This window comes from Notolepis coatsorum (genome assembly GCF_963971535.1).
Source record: "Notolepis coatsorum genome assembly, chromosome: 6".
Classification (NCBI taxonomy): domain Eukaryota; kingdom Metazoa; phylum Chordata; class Actinopteri; order Aulopiformes; family Paralepididae; genus Notolepis; species Notolepis coatsorum.
This window is the reverse complement of record NC_140170.1, coordinates 13,176,959-13,201,174: the sequence shown is the minus strand read 5'-3', so window position 1 is coordinate 13,201,174 and position 24,216 is coordinate 13,176,959. Positions and strand designations below refer to the sequence as shown.

The 24,216-nt window shown below is 32.2% G+C and overlaps 1 protein-coding gene across 1 annotated transcript in view; it reads left to right on the top strand.

Moving 5' to 3' along the window:
• Positions 1-24,216, top strand: part of LOC311229377 (FYVE, RhoGEF and PH domain-containing protein 5-like) — a gene marked incomplete at both ends in the record, with an annotated part of 193,490 nt that overhangs the window by 2,998 nt on the left and 166,276 nt on the right. Inside the window, 4 exon segments of the mRNA XM_084315464.1 lie at positions 2,719-2,784; positions 2,937-3,552; positions 3,920-4,476; positions 4,687-6,452. Coding sequence (XP_084171590.1) covers positions 2,719-2,784; positions 2,937-3,552; positions 3,920-4,476; positions 4,687-6,452 — 3,005 coding nt within the window.

The following is a 24,216-nucleotide window of genomic DNA, read 5'->3' as shown; positions in this document are numbered from 1 at the left end:
AGAGAGAGAGAGAGAGAGAGAGAGAGAGAGGAGAGAGAGGGTGGAGGAGGGGGGAGAGGAGGAGGAGAGAGAGAGAGAGAGAGAGAGGAAGAGAGGAGGAGAGGAGAAGAGAGAGAGGAGAGAGAGAGAGAGAGAGAGAGAGAGAGAGAGAGAGAGAGAGAGAGAGAGAGAATTAAATTAATGTGGCATTAATTGACTAGATAGCCTATTCATCATGTAGATATTTATACCTGTATGCTATTGCAGGGAGAAGGGTGTCAACCGACCAATAGAACAGGACAGTTACATTATATTAATGTCAGTATTCAGTGTGTTGGTCTGCCTTACAGGACAGTTACATTATATTAATGTCAGTATTCAGTGTGTTGGTCTTACAGGACAGTTACATTATATTAATGTCAGTATTCAGTGTGTTGGTCTTACAGGACAGTTACATTATATTAATGTCAGTATTCAGTGTGTTGGTCTGTCTTACAGGACAGTTACATTATATTAATGTCAGTATTCAGTGTGTTGGTCTTACAGGACAGTTACATTATATTAATGTCAGTATTCAGTGTGTTGGTCTGCCTTACAGGACAGTTACATTATATTAATGTCAGTGTTCAGTGTGTTGGTCTGTCTTACAGGACAGTTACATTATATTATATGTCAGTATTCAGTGTGTTGGTCTGTCTTACAGGACAGTTACATTATATTAATGTCAGTGTTCAGTGTGTTGGTCTGCCTTACAGGACAGTTACATTATATTAATGTCAGTATTCAGTGTGTTGGTCTGCCTTACAGGACAGTTACATTATATTAATGTCAGTATTCAGTGTGTTGGTCTGCCTTACAGGACAGTTACATTATATTAATGTCAGTGTTCAGTGTGTTGGTCTGTCTTACAGGACAGTTACATTATATTAATGTCAGTATTCAGTGTGTTGGTCTGCCTTACAGGACAGTTACATTATATTAATGTCAGTATTCAGTGTGTTGGTCTGTCTTACAGGACAGTTACATTATATTAATGTCAGGGTTCAGTGTGTTGGTCTGTATTACAGGACAGTTACTTATATTAATGTCAGTATTCAGTGTGTTGGTCTCTCTTACAGGACAGTTACATTTATATAATGTCAGTATTCAGTGTGTTGTCTGGTCTACAGGACAGTTACATTATATTAATGTCAGTATTCAGTGTGTTGGTCTTACAGGACAGTTACATTATATTAATGTCAGTGTTCAGTGTGTTGGTCTTACAGGACAGTTACATTATATTAATGTCAGTATTCAGTGTGTTGGTCTGTCTTACAGGACAGTTACATTATATTAATGTCAGTATTCAGTGTGTTGGTCTTACAGGACAGTTACATTATATTAATGTCAGTATTCAGTGTGTTGGTCTTCCCTTACAGGACAGTTACATTATATTAATGTCAGTATTCAGTGTGTCGGTCTGCCTTACAGGACAGTTACATTTATATTAATGTCAGTATTCAGTGTGTTGGTCTGTCTTACAGGACAGTTACATTATATTAATGTCAGTATTCAGTGTGTTGGTCTGTCTTACAGGACAGTTACATTATATTAATGTCAGTATTCAGTGTGTTGGTCTGCCTTACAGGACAGTTACATTATATTAATGTTATCACTGCTATGAAAGTAATCTCATTTGGGTTTAAAAGCTCAAACATTCTGCTGAGTCCACAAAGTCAGTCTCCCTTTTCGTTGTTAATGACACAGCTCCAGTTATAACATCTACATGATCTACAATTCTACATGATGACTCACGTTGTCAAGTTGTGTTGTTTTCTGTCTTTGAGAGTGTTCACTGAACCAGCGTAAATGCCAGAGAGACAGCAGGAACGCTTGGGGGCCTGATTGCATTTATTAAAGCTATATGTTCCCTTTATTACAAAGTGTATTTCATTATCAACTCCTCTTTGTCCATGTGCTTTGTTGCGTACCCCTATCATCTTCACAGAGGGGGAGGGGCTTCTGTGTCTAACCCTAACCCTATCATCTTCACAGAGGGGGAGGGGCTTCTGTATCTAACCCTAACCCTATCATCTTCACAGAGGGGGAGGGGCTTCTGTATCTAACCCTAACCCTATATCATATTCACGGCGGTACAGAGGGGGAGGGGCTTCTGTGTCTAACCCTAACCCTATCATCTCCACAGAGGGGGAGGGGCTTCTGTATCTAACCCTAACCCTATCATCTTCACAGAGGGGGAGGGGCTTCTGTATCTAACCCTAACCCTATCATCTTCACAGAGGGGGAGGGGCTTCTGTGTCTAACCCTAACCCTATCATCTTCACAGCAGTACAGAGGGGGAGGGGCTTCTGTGTCTAACCCCAACCCTATCATCTTCACAGCGGTACAGAGGGGGAGGGGCTTCTGTATCTAACCCTAACCCTATCATCTTCACAGCGGTACAGAGGGGGAGGGGCTTCTCTATCTAACCCTAACCCTATCATCTTCACAGTGGTACAGAGGGGGAGGGGCTTCTGTATCTAACCCTATCATCTTCACAGCGGTACAGAGGGGGAGGGGCTTCTCTATCTAACCCTAACCCTAACCCTATCATCTTCACAGCGGTACAGAGGGGGAGGGGCTTCTGTGTCTAACCCTAACCCTATCATCTTCACAGCAGTACAGAGGGGGAGGGGCTTCTCTATGGCAGGAAGTGACTCAGGGAAATCCCTTTCTGCTGGGGCTCTTGTGTTTCTCCAGAGTGCCACACTGAAAACCTTCCCCAGGTGCTTTAGCCACTTCAAAGCCTTGACTGCAGCACAGGCCGTAAAATCTGCAATGCCGGCAAACGGCGACCTCTTGGCAAAAGATCTGTGCTTGCTTGGTATTGCACTTTGTTTTAGTTTTTAGTTTTTGGTCTGATGTGTAGGTTGGACTTTAGTGACTTGTTGTTCTGTGGATTTCTCCTGTCTCGGTAGAGCCTCAGGTGTGGCAGTGGCAGCCCCTCCCCCGTCAGTGGCAGCCCCTCCCCCGTCAGTGGCAGCCCCTCCCCCGTCAGTGGCAGCCCCTCCCCCGTCAGTGGCAGCCCCTCCCCCGTCAGTGGCAGCCCCTCCCCCGTCAGTAGCAGCCCCTCCCCCGTCAGTAGCAGCTCCTCCCCCGTCAGTGGCAGCCCCTCCCCCGTCAGTGGCAGCCCCTCCCCCGTCAGTAGCAGCCCCTCCCCCGTCAGTAGCAGCCCCTCCCCCGTCAGTAGCAGCCCCTCCCCCGTCAGTAGCAGCCCCTCCCCCGTCAGTAGCAGCCCCTCCCCCGTCAGTAGCAGCCCCTCCCCCGTCAGTAGCAGCCCCTCCCCAGTCAGTGGCAGCCCCTCCCCCATCAGTGGCAGCCCGTCAGTCGCAGCCCCTCCCCCGTCAGTCGCAGCCCCTCCCCCGTCAGTGGCAGCCCCTCCCCCGTCAGTCGCAGCCCCTCCCCCGTCAGTGGCAGCCCCTCCCCCGTCAGTAGCAGCCCCTCCCCCCGTCAGTAGCAGCCCCTCCCCCGTCAGTCGCAGCCCCTCCCCCGTCAGTGGCAGCCCCTCCCCCGTCAGTAGCAGCCCCTCCCCCCGTCAGTAGCAGCCCCTCCCCCGTCAGTAGCAGCCCCTCCCCCTCAGGGTTTGGGTAAAGCCAGGGGGAAGCTTGTCAGTTGCACAGTATTCGCCAATCTGACTAACTCTTATTCCCCCCCACAATTATGTTTTTTTTTTTTAAACATATTTAGTGTTTACTAGTGTTTCTGCATCTGTGAGAATATTCGTGCCATAACTATGCTACGTTCACACCACTACCGATGACAATGTGAGTCTATATGTGCAGTGTGTATGTGCAGTCGTGAGAGAACCTTTCAGACGGTTGCGGGGCACATGCACAAAGTACAATAGAACTTATTTTAAATGCTGTAATCTCACAGTTTCCTTTTCCTGTTGTTCTTTTAGAATACACCAAGCCTCCCCTGGCTCCCAAGCCAAAGCGTCTTTGTCACGCCAACCTCAAAATACCTTCTCCACTCATGTCCAGAGCCTATTCTGCAGCTCGGGGTCCCAAGCCACCCATAGCCCCAAAACCTAAAGTCCTGGACCCCCTCCTCCCCGGTGCTCAGGGCGGCTGCGTTAACGGAAGCTCATGGGCCTCAGATGAGGAGGTGGATCAAGAGACTGAACCAGAGGGCTTTCTGAGCGGAGGGGGGGAGGACCAGACATCACTGCAGTGGCAGATTGACTTTTACATCTCACTCTCACGGAGAAAAGAGTTGCAGAATGGCTCCCAGGAGCAAGAGGCGAGGGAAGAGGACGAGGAGCTGATGCAGGAGACGGAGGAAGAGTGGATATCAACTGAGGAGGTGGGTTCTCTGGACGCGCTGGGGGCAAGCGATGCTGGTTTCACCGCTGACTCCGGCGTCACCGTGGGAATGAGCGACACAGACTTAACCGAAGACATGGACGCAGAGGGCTGCGACGCCGGCGAGGCGCTGGCTGACGCAGATGGCCTCTCGGTGGGGGACTTCTCCGTCACCAGCATTGAGGAGGAGGAGGAGGAGGAGGAGGAGGAGGAGGAGGAGGAGGAGGAGGAGGAGGCGGCGGCCCCAGTGGACAGGGAGGGGAGGCTCCGAAACGAGGAGGAAGAGGAAGCCGATAGCACGGCAGATGTGTCAACTGGATCTCTCACAGAGGAACCTGTTGTTGTTGTTGTTGTTGTTCTCAAGGAAAACATGGAAGACATTGTAACCCAACGGTCGCTTTCCTTTGTGGAAGGAGAGGAGGAGGAGGAGGAAGGAGAGGACTTATCATCTGATCATGGTATCAGTTGTAATGCTGCAGAGTGTGGTCACGTAACCACCGGCTCCCGCCACACGAGGGACCCAGGCTATGGCGCTGTGGACGAGGTCTCGGAGGTTCCGTCCGGTCTGTCCACCCGGCGGCCCGTCCGATGTGCCGGGTGCTCAGATGACGAGGGCGAAAGCTCCCAACTGTACTCTGTTATCGACGAAGAACACATGAACATTTACGACAGCATTACTGAACACCAGAACCAGCTCTTGGACACAGACGGGGGAGCCGTCACCTCGGACGCCGATCCAACCCTGGAGCCCTGCTGCACCTCGTCTGAAGACACGGCCGGCGGAGGGCCGAGCCTGGCGGACAGCGCGGCTGCTCACGGAGGGCCAGAGAGGGGGTTCAGGCCACGGGAAACGTTGTCTGTAAACACCAGTGACGTATCGGCCAGTGAATATGAAACCATTTGTTATCAAGACTCGACGTGCGAGGACAACGGACAGATGGAGCGCCCGTCTCCTGAGGAGGAGGACCCTGACCCTAACCCGCGGGACCCTGACGCTAACCCGCGGGACACGGACACTTCCCTGACGTCCTCTCTCTCAGACAGCTTCAGAGACGAGGACCCCCCGGAGGGTCACATTGGGCCCTTTCTGGACGAGGCCGCCGACGCGGAGCGGGATCTGAGCGACGAACACGTCTATGAGGAAGCGGGGCCCGATCCGGCGAGCGGAAACGTCGCTCCCTTTGACCGGAAGGCCGCGGTGACGCGCTCCTGTTCGCTGTCGGGCAGAGAGAAGGTTCCGGGGCAGCGGGACTCAGAGTTTGACTTCCGGAAGTTCTGCGCGGGGAGGTTCGACCACGCCGGACCTCTGCTGAACAGCAGCCCTCTGCTGAGTGCGGTCCGGTCCAAGAGCTACTCCAGACCTCAGCATTTCTCCATGTACCCCCGCTCCTTCTGCGTGGAGGAGCCCCTCTGTGTCTACAAGGAGAGGGAAGGTTCCCTGAGAGAGAGGGTGGAGGACAGTCTCTCCTCCGGAAGCTTCTCCCGACGCTCGCCCCTGCCGCCCAGTGGCCTGGTGGACATCCCTGCTCCGTTCCAGTTGGCCTGCATCACCAAGAAGCCCGTCACCAAGAGCGCCCCCTCCCTGTTCATCGAGGAAGACTCGCCGGAAAAAACCAAGAAGAAGAAATCCTCCTTCAAGCGCTTCCTGATGCTCAAGTTCGGGAGGAAGACGGAGAGTAAGCATGCGGCGGACTCGTCCAGATCCTCGCCGGAGTCCCCTAACCCTGTCTCCAGCAGAGCCTGGCGATCCCCACGGTCCCCCACCACGTTCTTGTTCTACAAAGACGGCAAGAGAAAAGGGGGCTCCGTGGCGTTCCTCGACCGCAGCGTGGCCCGGGTGGAGTCGTTCGAGGACCGCTCCCGGGTCCCGTTCATGGCGCTCCCTCTCACCAAGCCTCGCTCCGTCTCCTTCCCCAACACCGACACCTCGGACTATGAGAACATGCCGGCCATCGGCTCCGACTACGAGAACGTCCAGGTCCTGCCCCAGAGGGCCGCTCGGCACGGGCCCTTCGCGGAGTTCTTCGACCGTCCCTGTCGGGTGCTGTCCTCTGCCAACGACACGGACGGTTACGTGGACATGAGCAGTTTCCCTGGCTTTGAGAGCAGGGCACCCGGGGAGCCCGAGAGGTATGGAAGACAGTGTGTGTGTGTGTGTGTGTGTGTGTGTGTGTGTGTGTGTGTGTGTGTGTGTGTGTGTGTGTGTGTGTGTGTGTGTGTGTGTGTGTGTGTGTGTGTGTGTGTGTGTGTGTGTGTGTGTAGGTTGAGGGGGGGCTGCAGGGTACATGTCCCCCTCAATAAATATATCTAATATGAAAAACAACCCCTTCCCCAAAAGAGGGCAAAGGGGGTCGAAACATGTATATATCCTTGTTGTGCGGTAACTATACAGTATATAATGATACAGTAACTATAGTAACTATACAGTATATAATGATACAGTAACTATAGTAACTATACAGTATATAATGATACAGTAACTATAGTAACTATACAGTATATAATGATACAGTAACTATACAGTATATAATGATACAGTAACTATACAGTATATAATGATACAGTAACTACAGTAACTATACAGTATATAATGATACAGTAACTACAGTAACTATACAGTATATAATGATACAGTAACTATAGTAACTATACAGTATATAATGATACAGTAACTATAGTAACTATACAGTATATAATGATACAGTACCTATATTAACTATACAGTATATAATGATACAGTAACTATAGTAACTATACAGTATATAATGATACAGTAACTATAGTAACTATACAGTATATAATGATACAGTAACTACAGTAACTATACAGTATATAATGATACAGTAACTATAGTAACTATACAGTATATAATGATACAGTAACTACAGTAACTATACAGTATATAATGATACAGTAACTATAGTAACTATACAGTATATAATGATACAGTAACTATAGTAACTATACAGTATATAATGATACAGTAACTATACAGTATATAATGATACAGTAACTATAGTAACTATACAGTATATAATGATACAGTAACTATACAGTATATAATGATACAGTAACTATAGTAACTATACAGTATATAATGATATAGTAACTATACAGTATATAATGATACAGTAACTACAGTACCTATACAGTATATAATGATACAGTAACTATAGTAACTATACAGTATATAATGATACAGTAACTATAGTAACTATACAGTATATAATGATACAGTAACTACAGTAACTATACAGTATATAATGATACAGTAACTACAGTAACTATACAGTATATAATGCTACAGTAACTATAGTAACTATACAGTATATAATGATACAGTAACTACAGTAACTATACAGTATATAATGATACAGTAACTATAGTAACTATACAGTATATAATGATACAGTAACTACAGTAACTATACAGTATATAATGATACAGTAACTATACAGTATATAATGATACAGTAACTATACAGTATATAATGATACAGTAACTACAGTAACTATACAGTATATAATGATACAGTAACTATACAGTATATACTGATACAGTAACTATAGTAACTATACAGTATATAATGATACAGTAACTATAGTAACTATACAGTATATAATGATACAGTAACTACAGTAACTATACAGTATATAATGATACAGTAACTACAGTAACTATACAGTATATAATGATACAGTAACTACAGTAACTATACAGTATATAATGCTACAGTAACTATAGTAACTATACAGTATATAATGATACAGTAACTATACAGTATATAATGATACAGTAACTATACAGTATATAATGATACAGTAACTACAGTAACTATACAGTATATAATGATACAGTAACTACAGTAACTATACAGTATATAATGATGCAGTAACTATACAGTATATAATGATACAGTAACTATAGTAACTATACAGTATATAATGATACAGTAACTATAGTAACTATACAGTATATAATGATACAGTAACTACAGTAACTATACAGTATATAATGATACAGTAACTATACAGTATATAATGATACAGTAACTATACAGTATATAATGATACAGTAACTACAGTAACTATACAGTATATAATGATACAGTAACTATAGTAACTATACAGTATATAATGATACAGTAACTACAGTAACTATACAGTATATAATGATACAGTAACTATACAGTATATAATGATACAGTAACTATAGTAACTATACAGTATATAATGATACAGTAACTATACAGTATATAATGATACAGTAACTATAGTAACTATACAGTATATAATGATACAGTAACTATAGTAACTATACAGTATATAATGATACAGTAACTATAGTAACTATACAGTATATAATGATACAGTAACTACAGTAACTATACAGTATATAATGATACAGTAACTACAGTAACTATACAGTATATAATGATACAGTAACTATACAGTATATAATGATACCGTAACTATAGTAACTATATAGTATATAATGATACAGTAACTATAGTAACTATACAGTATATAATGATACAGTAACTATAGTAACTATACAGTATATAATGATACAGTAACTATACAGTATATAATGATACAGTAACTACAGTAACTATACAGTATATAATGATACAGTAACTACAGTAACTATACAGTATATAATGATACAGTAACTATAGTAACTATACAGTATATAATGATACAGTAACTATAGTAACTATACAGTATATAATGATACAGTAACTATACAGTATATAATGATACAGTAACTATAGTAACTATACAGTATATAATGATACAGTAACTATACAGTATATAATGATACAGTAACTATAGTAACTATACAGTATATAATGATACAGTAACTATACAGTATATAATGATACAGTAACTATATTAACTATACAGTATATAATGATACAGTAACTATACAGTATATAATGATACAGTAACTATAGTAACTATACAGTATATAATGATACAGTAACTATACAGTATATAATGATACAGTAACTACAGTAACTATACAGTATATGATGCTACAGTAACTATAGTAACTATACAGTATATAATGATACAGTAACTATAGTAACTATACAGTATATAATGATACAGTAACTATACAGTATATAATGATACAGTAACTATAGTAACTATACAGTATATAATGATACAGTAACTACAGTAACTATACAGTATATAATGATACAGTAACTATAGTAACTATACAGTATATAATGATACAGTAACTATACAGTATATAATGATACAGTAACTATAGTAACTATACAGTATATAATGATACAGTAACTACAGTACCTATACAGTATATAATGATACAGTAACTATAGTAACTATACAGTATATAATGATACAGTAACTATAGTAACTATACAGTATATAATGATACAGTAACTATAGTAACTATACAGTATATAATGATACAGTAACTACAGTAACTATACAGTATATAATGATACAGTAACTATACAGTATATAATGATACAGTAACTATAGTAACTATACAGTATATAATGATACAGTAACTATACAGTATATAATGATACAGTAACTATAGTAACTATACAGTATATAATGATACAGTAACTATAGTAACTATACAGTATATAATGATACAGTAACTATACAGTATATAATGATACAGTAACTATAGTAACTATACAGTATATAATGATACAGTAACTATACAGTATATAATGATACAGTAACTATAGTAACTATACAGTATATAATGATACAGTAACTATAGTAACTATACAGTATATAATGATACAGTAACTACAGTACCTATACAGTATATAATGATACAGTAACTATAGTAACTATACAGTATATAATGATACAGTAACTATAGTAACTATACAGTATATAATGATACAGTAACTATAGTAACTATACAGTATATAATGATACAGTAACTATAGTAACTATACAGTATATAATGATACAGTAACTATACAGTATATAATGATACAGTAACTATAGTAACTATACAGTATATAATGATACAGTAACTATAGTAACTATACAGTATATAATGATACAGTAACTACAGTAACTATACAGTATATAATGATACAGTAACTATAGTAACTATACATACAGTATATAATGATACAGTAACTATAGTAACTATACATTATATAATGATACAGTAACTATAGTAACTATATAGTATATAATGATACAGTAACTATACAGTATATAATGATACAATAACTATAGTAACTATACATTATATAATGATACAGTAACTATAGTAACTATACAGTATATAATGATACAGTAACTATACAGTATATAATGATACAGTAACTATAGTAACTATACATACAGTATATAATGATACAGTAACTATAGTAACTATACAGTATATAATGATACAGTAACTATAGTAACTATACAGTATATAATGATACAGTAACTACACAGTATATAATGATACAGTAACTACAGTAACTATACAGTATATAATGATACAGTAACTATAGTAACTATACAGTATATAATGATACAGTAACTATACAGTATATAATGATACAGTAACTATACAGTATATAATGATACAGTAAGTAAGTAAGTAAGTAAGTATTTATAAAGCACCTTTCATACATGTCATGTAGCTCAAAGTGCTGTACACAAATATAGGCATATATAACGATAAAAGCAATAAAGTCACAGTAATCAGTTAAGATCAATGTTTAAAAAAAAAATAAAAAAAAATAAAATAATAATAATAATAATAACAATAATAATAATAATAATAATAATAATAATAATAATAATAATAATAATAATAATAATAATAATAATAATAATAATAATAATAATAATAATAATAATAATAATAATAATAATAATAATAATAATAATAATAATAATAATAATAATAATAATAATAATAATAATAATAATAATAACGTAAAAATGAAAATAACGTAAAAATGAAAACAGTCATTTGCTTACCAGTTTGGGAGAACAGGTCTGCACAAACATGTCCGCTCAGTAGCAACCGGAAGTGCACTAAACCAATGCACTTGTACGGTAGGTAGCAATGTTTAGCTCTTATAACGCTAGTGTAGTTACGTTTTTATCAGTGGCCAGAGTTGGGTCCACAGGACTTATCCAAGTCCCATGGATCCATCAGTGGCAGTGTATTGTGTGCGTATGTACCCGTTCCCTCATGTGGTCAGTGGCCAGAGTTGGGTCCACAGGACTTATCCAAGCCCCATGGATCCATCAGTGGCCGCGTATTGTGTGCGTATGTACCCGTTCCCTCATCTAAAGAGTTGGGTCCACAAGACTTTTCCAAGCCTTACGGATCCATCAGTGGTCGTGTATTGTGTGCGTATGTACCCGTTCCTTCATCTAAAAAGTTGGGTCCACAAGGCTTATCCTAGCCTCATGGATCCATCAGGTTTTTCCAAGCCATAACTATTTGTAAGCTAGACTGTATAGGTACGTTTTTAATTTTCCTTTAAAAATGGGTATGGAGCTGGCGTTTCTGATGTGTGTTGGTAGTGTGTTCCATAGTTTTGGGGCATAGTTGGCAAATGCCATACTTCCTATCCTCTTTTGGTTTCTGGGCGTGTCTAGTAAACCTGTAGTGGATGACCGTTACTATAGTAACTATAGTAACTATACAGTATATAATGATACAGTAACTACAGTAACTATACAGTATATAATGATACAGTAACTATAGTAACTATACAGTATATAATGATACAGTAACTATAGTAACTATACAGTATATAATGATAGAGTAACTATAGTAACTATACAGTATATAATGATACAGTAACTATACAGTATATAATGATACAGTAACTATAGTAACTATACAGTATATAATGATACAGTAACTATAGTAACTATACAGTATATAATGATACAGTAACTATAGTAACTATACAGTATATAATGATACAGTAACTATAGTAACTATACAGTATATAATGATACAGGTAACTATACAGTATATAATGATACAGTAACTATAGTAACTATACAGTATATAATGATACAGTAACTATACAGTATATAATGATACAGTAACTATAGTAACTATACAGTATATAATGATACAGTAACTATAGTAACTATACAGTATATAATGATACAGTAACTATAGTAACTATACAGTATATAATGATACAGTAACTATAGTAACTATACAGTATATAATGATACAGTAACTATAGTAACTATACAGTATATAATGATACAGTAACTACAGTAACTATACAGTATATAATGATACAGTAACTACAGTAACTATACAGTATATAATGATACAGTAACTATAGTAACTATACAGTATATAATGATACAGTAACTATAGTAACTATACAGTATATAATGATACAGTAACTATCCAGTATATAATGATACAGTAACTATAGTAACTATACAGTATATAATGATACAGTAACTATAGTAACTATACAGTATATAATGATACAGTAACTATAGTAACTATACAGTATATAATGATACAGTAACTATACAGTATATAATGATACAGTAACTATAGTAACAATACAGTATATAATGATACAGTAACTATAGTAACTATACAGTATATAATGATACAGTAACTACAGTAACTATACAGTATATAATGATACAGTAACTATAGTAACTATACAGTATATAATGATACAGTAACTATAGTAACTATACAGTATATAATGATACAGTAACTATACAGTATATAATGATACAGTAACTATAGTAACTATACAGTATATAATGATACAGTAACTATAGTAACTATACATACAGTATATAATGATACAGTAACTATAGTAACTATACAGTATATAATGATACAGTAACTACAGTAACTATACAGTATATAATGATATAGTAACTATACAGTATATAATGATACAGTAACTATACAGTATATAATGATACAGTAACTATAGTAACTATACATACAGTATATAATGATACAGTAACTATAGTAACTATACAGTATATAATGATACAGTAACTATAGTAACTATACAGTATATAATGATACAGTAACTACAGTAACTATACAGTATATAATGATACAGTAACTATAGTAACTATACAGTATATAATGATACAGTAACTATACAGTATATAATGATACAGTAACTATAGTAACTATACAGTATATAATGATACAGTAACTATAGTAACTATACATACAGTATATAATGATACAGTAACTATAGTAACTATACAGTATATAATGATACAGTAACTACAGTAACTATACAGTATATAATGATATAGTAACTATACAGTATATAATGATACAGTAACTATACAGTATATAATGATACAGTAACTATAGTAACTATACAGTATATAATGATACAGTAACTACAGTAACTATACAGTATATAATGATACAGTAACTATAGTAACTATACAGTATATAATGATACAGTAACTATAGTAACTATACAGTATATAATGATACAGTAACTATAGTAACTATACATCCAGTATATAATGATACAGTAACTATACAGTATATAATGATACAGTAACTATAGTAACTATACAGTATATAATGATACAGTAACTATAGTAACTATACAGTATATAATGATACAGTACCTACAGTAACTATACAGTATATAATGATACAGTAAATATACAGTATATAATGATACAGTAACTATACAGTATATAATGATACAGTAACTATACAGTATATAATGATACAGTAACTATACAGTATATAATGATACAGTAACTATACAGTATATAATGATACAGTAACTATACAGTATATAATGATACAGTAACTATAGTAACTATACAGTATATTATGATACAGTAACTATACAGTATATAATGATACAGTAACTATAGTAACTATACAGTATATAATGATACAGTAACTATAGTAACTATACAGTATATAATGATACAGTAACTACAGTAACTATACAGTATATAATGATATAGTAACTATACAGTATATAATGATACAGTAACTATAGTAACTATACAGTATATAATGATACAGTAACTATAGTAACTATACAGTATATAATGATACAGTAACTATAGTAACTATACATTATACAACGGCATGCAAATTTCTCGATTCTGATTGGCCATTCACACGTCTTTATTGGCAACAATCCACGGTCCTGGGCTCAGGACCCGCCCACAACCAAATCACATAACCCTCCCCGGCTCACTCCGGGAGAAAACAAGATCGCGGACAACAAATGGTTATGTTGAAAGCACCATAACGACTAAATATGTATATAATGATACAGCAACTACAGTAACTATACAGTATATAATGATATAGTAACTATACAGTATATAATGATACAGTAACTACAGTAACTATACAGTATATACTGATACAGTAACTATAGTAACTATACAGTATATAATGATACAGTAACTACAGTAACTATACAGTATATAATGATACAGTAACTACAGTAACTATACAGTATATAATGATACAGTAACTATACAGTATATAATGATACAGTAACTATACAGTATATAATGATACAGTAACTATACAGTATATACTGATACAGTAACTATAGTAACTATACAGTATATTATGATACAGTAACTATACAGTATATAATGATACAGTAACTATAGTAACTATACAGTATATAATGATACAGTAACTATAGTAACTATACAGTATATAATGATACAGTAACTACAGTAACTATACAGTATATAATGATATAGTAACTATACAGTATATAATGATACAGTAACTATAGTAACTATACAGTATATAATGATACAGTAACTATAGTAACTATACAGTATATAATGATACAGTAACTATAGTAACTATACAGTATATAATGATACAGTAACTATAGTAACTATACAGTATATAATGATACAGTAACTACAGTAACTATACAGTATATAATGATACAGTAACTACAGTAACTATACAGTATATAATGATACAGTAACTATACAGTATATAATGATACAGTAACTATAGTAACTATACAGTATATAATGATACAGTAACTACAGTAACTATACAGTATATAATGATATAGTAACTATACAGTATATAATGATACAGTAACTACAGTAACTATACAGTATATACTGATACAGTAACTATAGTAACTATACAGTATATAATGATACAGTAACTACAGTAACTATACAGTATATAATGATACAGTAACTACAGTAACTATACAGTATATAATGATACAGTAACTATACAGTATATAATGATACAGTAACTATAGTAACTATACAGTATATAATGATACAGTAACTATAGTAACTATACAGTATATAATGATACAGTAACTATACAGTATATAATGATACAGTAACTATAGTAACTATACAGTATATAATGATACAGTAACTATACAGTATATAATGATACAGTAACTATAGTAACTATACAGTATATAATGATACAGTAACTATAGTAACTATACAGTATATAATGATACAGTAACTATAGTAACTATACAGTATATAATGATACAGTAACTAGAGTAACTATACAGTATATAATGATACAGTAACTATAGTAACTATACAGTATATAATGATACAGTAACTACAGTAACTATACAGTATATAATGATACAGTAACTATACAGTATATAATGATACAGTAACTATAGTAACTATACACTATATAATGATACAGTAACTATACAATATATAATGATACAGTAACTATAGTAACTATACAGTATATAATGATACAGTAACTATGGTAACTATACAGTATATAATGATACAGTAACTATAGTAACTATACAGTATATAATGATACAGTAACTACAGTAACTATACAGTATATAATGATACAGTAACTACAGTAACTATACAGTATATAATGATACAGTAACTATACAGTATATAATGATACAGTAACTATAGTAACTATACAGTATATAATGATACAGTAACTATAGTAACTATACAGTATATAATGATACAGTAACTATACAGTATATAATGATACAGTAACTATAGTAACTATACAGTATATAATGATACAGTAACTATACAGTATATAATGATACAGTAACTATAGTAACTATACAGTATATAATGATACAGTAACTATAGTAACTATACAGTATATAATGATACAGTAACTATAGTAACTATACAGTATATAATGATACAGTAACTATAGTAACTATACAGTATATAATGATACAGTAACTATAGTAACTATACAGTATATAATGATACAGTAACTATAGTAACACAGTAACTATAGTAACTATACAGTATATAATGATACAGTAACTACAGTAACTATACAGTATATAATGATACAGTAACTATACAGTATATAATGATACAGTAACTATAGTAACTATACAGTATATAATGATACAGTAACTATACAGTATATAATGATACAGTAACTATAGTAACTATACAGTATATAATGATACAGTAACTACAGTAACTATACAGTATATAATGATACAGTAACTATAGTAACTATACACTATATAATGATATTGTATCTATAGTAACTATACAGTATATAATGATACAGTAACTATAGTAACTATACAGTATATAATGATACAGTAACTACAGTAACTATACAGTATATAATGATACAGTAACTATACAGTATATGATGATACAGTAACTACAGTAACTATACAGTATATAATGATACAGTAACTATACAGTATATAATGATACAGTAACTATACAGTATATAATGATACAGTAACTATAGTAACTATACAGTATATAATGATACAGTAACTACAGTAACTATACAGTATATAATGATACAGTAACTATAGTAACTATACAGTATATAATGATACAGTAACTATAGTAACTATACAGTATATAATGATACAGTAACTACAGTAACTATACAGTATATAATGATACAGTAACTATAGTAACTATACATCCAGTATATAATGATACAGTAACTATAGTAACTATACAGTATATAATGATACAGTAACTACAGTAACTATACAGTATATAATGATACAGTAACTATAGTAACTATACAGTATATAATAATACAGTAACTATAGTAACTATACAGTATATAATGATACAGTAACTATACAGTATATAATGATACAGTAACTATAGTAACTATACAGTATATAATGATACAGTAACTATACAGTATATAATGATACAGTAACTATAGTAACTATACAGTATATAATGATACAGTAACTATACAGTATATAATGATACAGTAACTATACAGTATATAATGATACAGTAACTATAGTAACTATACAGTATATAATGATACAGTAACTATAGTAACTATACAGTATATAATGATACAGTAACTACAGTAACTATACAGTATATAATGATACAGTAACTATAGTAACTATACACTATATAATGATACAGTAACTATACAGTATATAATGATACAGTAACTATAGTAACTATACAGTATATAATGATACAGTAACTATACAGTATATAATGATACAGTAACTATAGTAACTATACATACAGTATATAATGATACAGTAACTATACAGTATATAATGATACAGTAACTATAGTAACTATGCAGTATATAATGATACAGTAACTATACAGTATATGATGATACAGTAACTATACATACAGTATATAATGATACAGTAACTATACAGTATATAATGATACAGTAACTATAGTAACTATACATACAGTATATAATGATACAGTAACTATACAGTATATAATGATACAGTAACTATAGTAACTATACATACAGTATATAATGATACAGTAACTATAGTAACTATACAGTATATAATGATACAGTAACTATAGTAACTATACAGTATATAATGATACAGTAACTACAGTACCTATACAGTATATAATGATACAGTAACTATAGTAACTATACAGTATATAATGATACAGTAACTATAGTAACTATACAGTATATAATGATACAGTAACTATAGTAACTATACAGTATATAATGATACAGTAACTATACAGTATATAATGATACAGTAACTATAGTAACTATACATACAGTATATAATGATACAGTAACTATAGTAACTATACATACAGTATATAATGATACAGTAACTATAGTAACTATACATACAGTATATAATGATACAGTAACTATAGTAACTATACATACAGTATATAATGATACAGTAACTATACAGTATATAATGATACAGTAACTATAGTAACTATACATACAGTATATAATGATACAGTAACTATAGTAACTATACAGTATATAATGATGCAGTAACTATAGTAACTATACAGTATATAATGATACAGTAACTACAGTACCTATACAGTATATAATGATACAGTAACTATAGTAACTATACAGTATATAATGATACAGTAACTATAGTAACTATACAGTATATAATGATACAGTAACTACAGTACCTATACAGTATATAATGATACAGTAACTATAGTAACTATACAGTATATAATGATACAGTAACTACAGTAACTATACAGTATATAATGATACAGTAACTATAGTAACTATACATCCAGTATATAATGATACAGTAACTATAGTAACTATACAGTATATAATGATACAGTAACTACAGTAACTATACAGTATATAATGATACAGTAACTATAGTAACTATACAGTATATAATAATACAGTAACTATAGTAACTATACAGTATATAATGATACAGTAACTATACAGTATATAATGATACAGTAACTATAGTAACTATACAGTATATAATGATACAGTAACTATACAGTATATAATGATACAGTAACTATAGTAACTATACAGTATATAATGATACAGTAACTATACAGTATATAATGATACAGTAACTATACAGTATATAATGATACAGTAACTATAGTAACTATACAGTATATAATGATACAGTAACTATAGTAACTATACAGTATATAATGATACAGTAACTATACAGTATATAATGATACAGTAACTATAGTAACTATACAGTATATAATGATACAGTAACTATAGTAACTATACAGTATATAATGATACAGTAACTATAGTAACTATACAGTATATAATGATACAGTAACTATACAGTATATAATGATACAGTAACTATAGTAACTATACATACAGTATATAATGATACAGTAACTATAGTAACTATACAGTATATAATGATACAGTACCTACAGTAACTATACAGTATATAATGATACAGTAACTATACAGTATATAATGATACAGTAACTATAGTAACTATACATACAGTATATAATGATACAGTAACTATAGTAACTATTCATTATATAATGATACAGTAACTATACAGTATATAATGATACAGTAACTATACAGTATATAATGATACAGTAACTATACAGTATATAATGATACAGTAACTATAGTAACTATACAGTATATAATGATACAGTAACTATAGTAACTATACAGTATATAATGATACAGTAACTATAGTAACTATACAGTACATAATGATACAGTAACTATAGTAACTATACAGTATATAATGATACAGTAACTATACAGTATATAATGATACAGTAACTATAGTAACTATACAGTATATAATGATACAGTAACTATACAGTATATAATGATACAGTAACTATAGTAACTATACATACAGTATATAATGATACAGTAACTATAGTAACTATACAGTATATAATGATACAGTAACTATACAGTATATAATGATACAGTAACTACAGTAACTATACAGTATATAATGATACAGTAACTATAGTAACTATACAGTATATAATGATACAGTAACTATACAGTATATAATGATACAGTAACTATACAGTATATAATGATACAGTAACTATAGTAACTATACAGTATATAATGATACAGTAACTACAGTAACTATACAGTATATAATGATACAGTAACTATAGTAACTATACAGTATATAATGATACAGTAACTATAGTAACTATACAGTATATAATGATAGAGTAACTATAGTAACTATACAGTATATAATGATACAGTAACTATAGTAACTATACAGTATATAATGATACAGTAACTATAGTAACTATACAGTATATAATGATTCAGTAACTATACAGTATATAATGATACAGTAACTATAGTAACTATACAGTATATAATGATACAGTAACTATAGTAACTATACAGTATATAATGATACAGTAACTATAGTAACTATACAGTATATAATGATACAGTAACTATAGTAACTATACATACAGTATATAATGATACAGTAACTATAGTAACTATACACTATATAATGATACAGTAACTATAGTAACTATACAGTATATAATGATACAGTAAGTATAGTAACTATACAGTATATAATGATACAGTAACTATACAGTATATCATGATACAGTAACTATAGTAACTATACAGTATATAATGATACAGTAACTATAGTAACTATACAGTATATAATGATACAGTAACTATAGTAACTATACAGTATATAATGATACAGTAACCATAGTAACTGTACAGTATATAATGATACAGTAACTATACAGTATATAATGATACAGTAACTATAGTAACTATACATACAGTATATAATGATACAGTAACTATAGTAACTATACATTATATAATGATACAGTAACTATAGTAACTATACAGTATATAATGATACAGTAACTATACAGTATATAATGATACAGTAACTATAGTAACTATACAGTATATAATGATACAGTAACTATACAGTATATAATGATAGAGTAACTATAGTAACTATACATACAGTATATAATGATACAGTAACTATAGTAACTATACAGTATATAATGATACAGTAACTATAGTAACTATACAGTATATAATGATACAGTAACTATACAGTATATAATGATACAGTAACTATAGTAACTATACATACAGTATATAATGATACAGTAACTATAGTAACTATACAGTATATAATGATACAGTAACTATACAGTATATAATGATACAGTAACTATAGTAACTATACAGTATATAATGATACAGTAACTATAGTAACTATACAGTATATAATGATACAGTAACTATACAGTATATAATGATACAGTAACTATAGTAACTATACAGTATATAATTATACAGTAACTATAGTAACTATACAGTATATAATGATACAGTAACTATAGTAACTATACAGTATATAATGATACAGTAACTATACAGTATATAATGATACAGTAACTATAGTAACTATACATACAGTATATAATGATACAGTAACTATAGTAACTATACAGTATATAATGATACAGTACCTACAGTAACTATACAGTATATAATGATACAGTAACTATACAGTATATAATGATACAGTAACTATAGTAACTATACATACAGTATATAATGATACAGTAACTATAGTAACTATTCATTATATAATGATACAGTAACTATACAGTATATAATGATACAGTAACTATACAGTATATAATGATACAGTAACTATACAGTATATAATGATACAGTAACTATAGTAACTATACAGTATATAATGATACAGTAACTATAGTAACTATACAGTATATAATGATACAGTAACTATAGTAACTATACAGTACATAATGATACAGTAACTATAGTAACTATACAGTATATAATGATACAGTAACTATACAGTATATAATGATACAGTAACTATAGTAACTATACAGTATATAATGATACAGTAACTATACAGTATATAATGATACAGTAACTATAGTAACTATACATACAGTATATAATGATACAGTAACTATAGTAACTATACAGTATATAATGATACAGTAACTATACAGTATATAATGATACAGTAACTACAGTAACTATACAGTATATAATGATACAGTAACTATAGTAACTATACAGTATATAATGATACAGTAACTATACAGTATATAATGATACAGTAACTATACAGTATATAATGATACAGTAACTATAGTAACTATACAGTATATAATGATACAGTAACTACAGTAACTATACAGTATATAATGATACAGTAACTATAGTAACTATACAGTATATAATGATACAGTAACTATAGTAACTATACAGTATATAATGATAGAGTAACTATAGTAACTATACAGTATATAATGATACAGTAACTATAGTAACTATACAGTATATAATGATACAGTAACTATAGTAACTATACAGTATATAATGATTCAGTAACTATACAGTATATAATGATACAGTAACTATAGTAACTATACAGTATATAATGATACAGTAACTATAGTAACTATACAGTATATAATGATACAGTAACTATAGTAACTATACAGTATATAATGATACAGTAACTATAGTAACTATACATACAGTATATAATGATACAGTAACTATAGTAACTATACACTATATAATGATACAGTAACTATAGTAACTATACAGTATATAATGATACAGTAAGTATAGTAACTATACAGTATATAATGATACAGTAACTATACAGTATATCATGATACAGTAACTATAGTAACTATACAGTATATAATGATACAGTAACTATAGTAACTATACAGTATATAATGATACAGTAACTATAGTAACTATACAGTATATAATGATACAGTAACCATAGTAACTGTACAGTATATAATGATACAGTAACTATACAGTATATAATGATACAGTAACTATAGTAACTATACATACAGTATATAATGATACAGTAACTATAGTAACTATACATTATATAATGATACAGTAACTATAGTAACTATACAGTATATAATGATACAGTAACTATACAGTATATAATGATACAGTAACTATAGTAACTATACAGTATATAATGATACAGTAACTATACAGTATATAATGATACAGTAACTATAGTAACTATACATACAGTATATAATGATACAGTAACTATAGTAACTATACAGTATATAATGATACAGTAACTATAGTAACTATACAGTATATAATGATACAGTAACTATACAGTATATAATGATACAGTAACTATAGTAACTATACATACAGTATATAATGATACAGTAACTATAGTAACTATACAGTATATAATGATACAGTAACTATACAGTATATAATGATACAGTAACTACAGTAACTATACAGTATATAATGATACAGTAACTATAGTAACTATACAGTATATAATGATACAGTAACTATACAGTATATAATGATACAGTAACTATACAGTATATAATGATACAGTAACTATAGTAACTATACAGTATATAATGATACAGTAACTATACAGTATATAATGATACAGTAACTACAGTAACTATACAGTATATAATGATACAGTAACTATACAGTATATAATGATACAGTAACTATACAGTATATAATGATACAGTAACTATACAGTATATAATGATACAGTAACTATAGTAACTATACAGTATATTATGATACAGTAACTATACAGTATATAATGATACAGTAACTATAGTAACTATACAGTATATAATGATACAGTAACTATAGTAACTATACAGTATATAATGATACAGTAACTACAGTAACTATACAGTATATAATGATATAGTAACTATACAGTATATAATGATACAGTAACTATAGTAACTATACAGTATATAATGATACAGTAACTATAGTAACTATACAGTATATAATGATACAGTAACTATAGTAACTATACAGTATATAATGATACAGTAACTACAGTAACTATACAGTATATAATGATACAGTAACTACAGTAACTATACAGTATATAATGATACAGTAACTATACAGTATATAATGATACAGTAACTATAGTAACTATACAGTATATAATGATACAGTAACTACAGTAACTATACAGTATATAATGATATAGTAACTATACAGTATATAATGATACAGTAACTACAGTAACTAT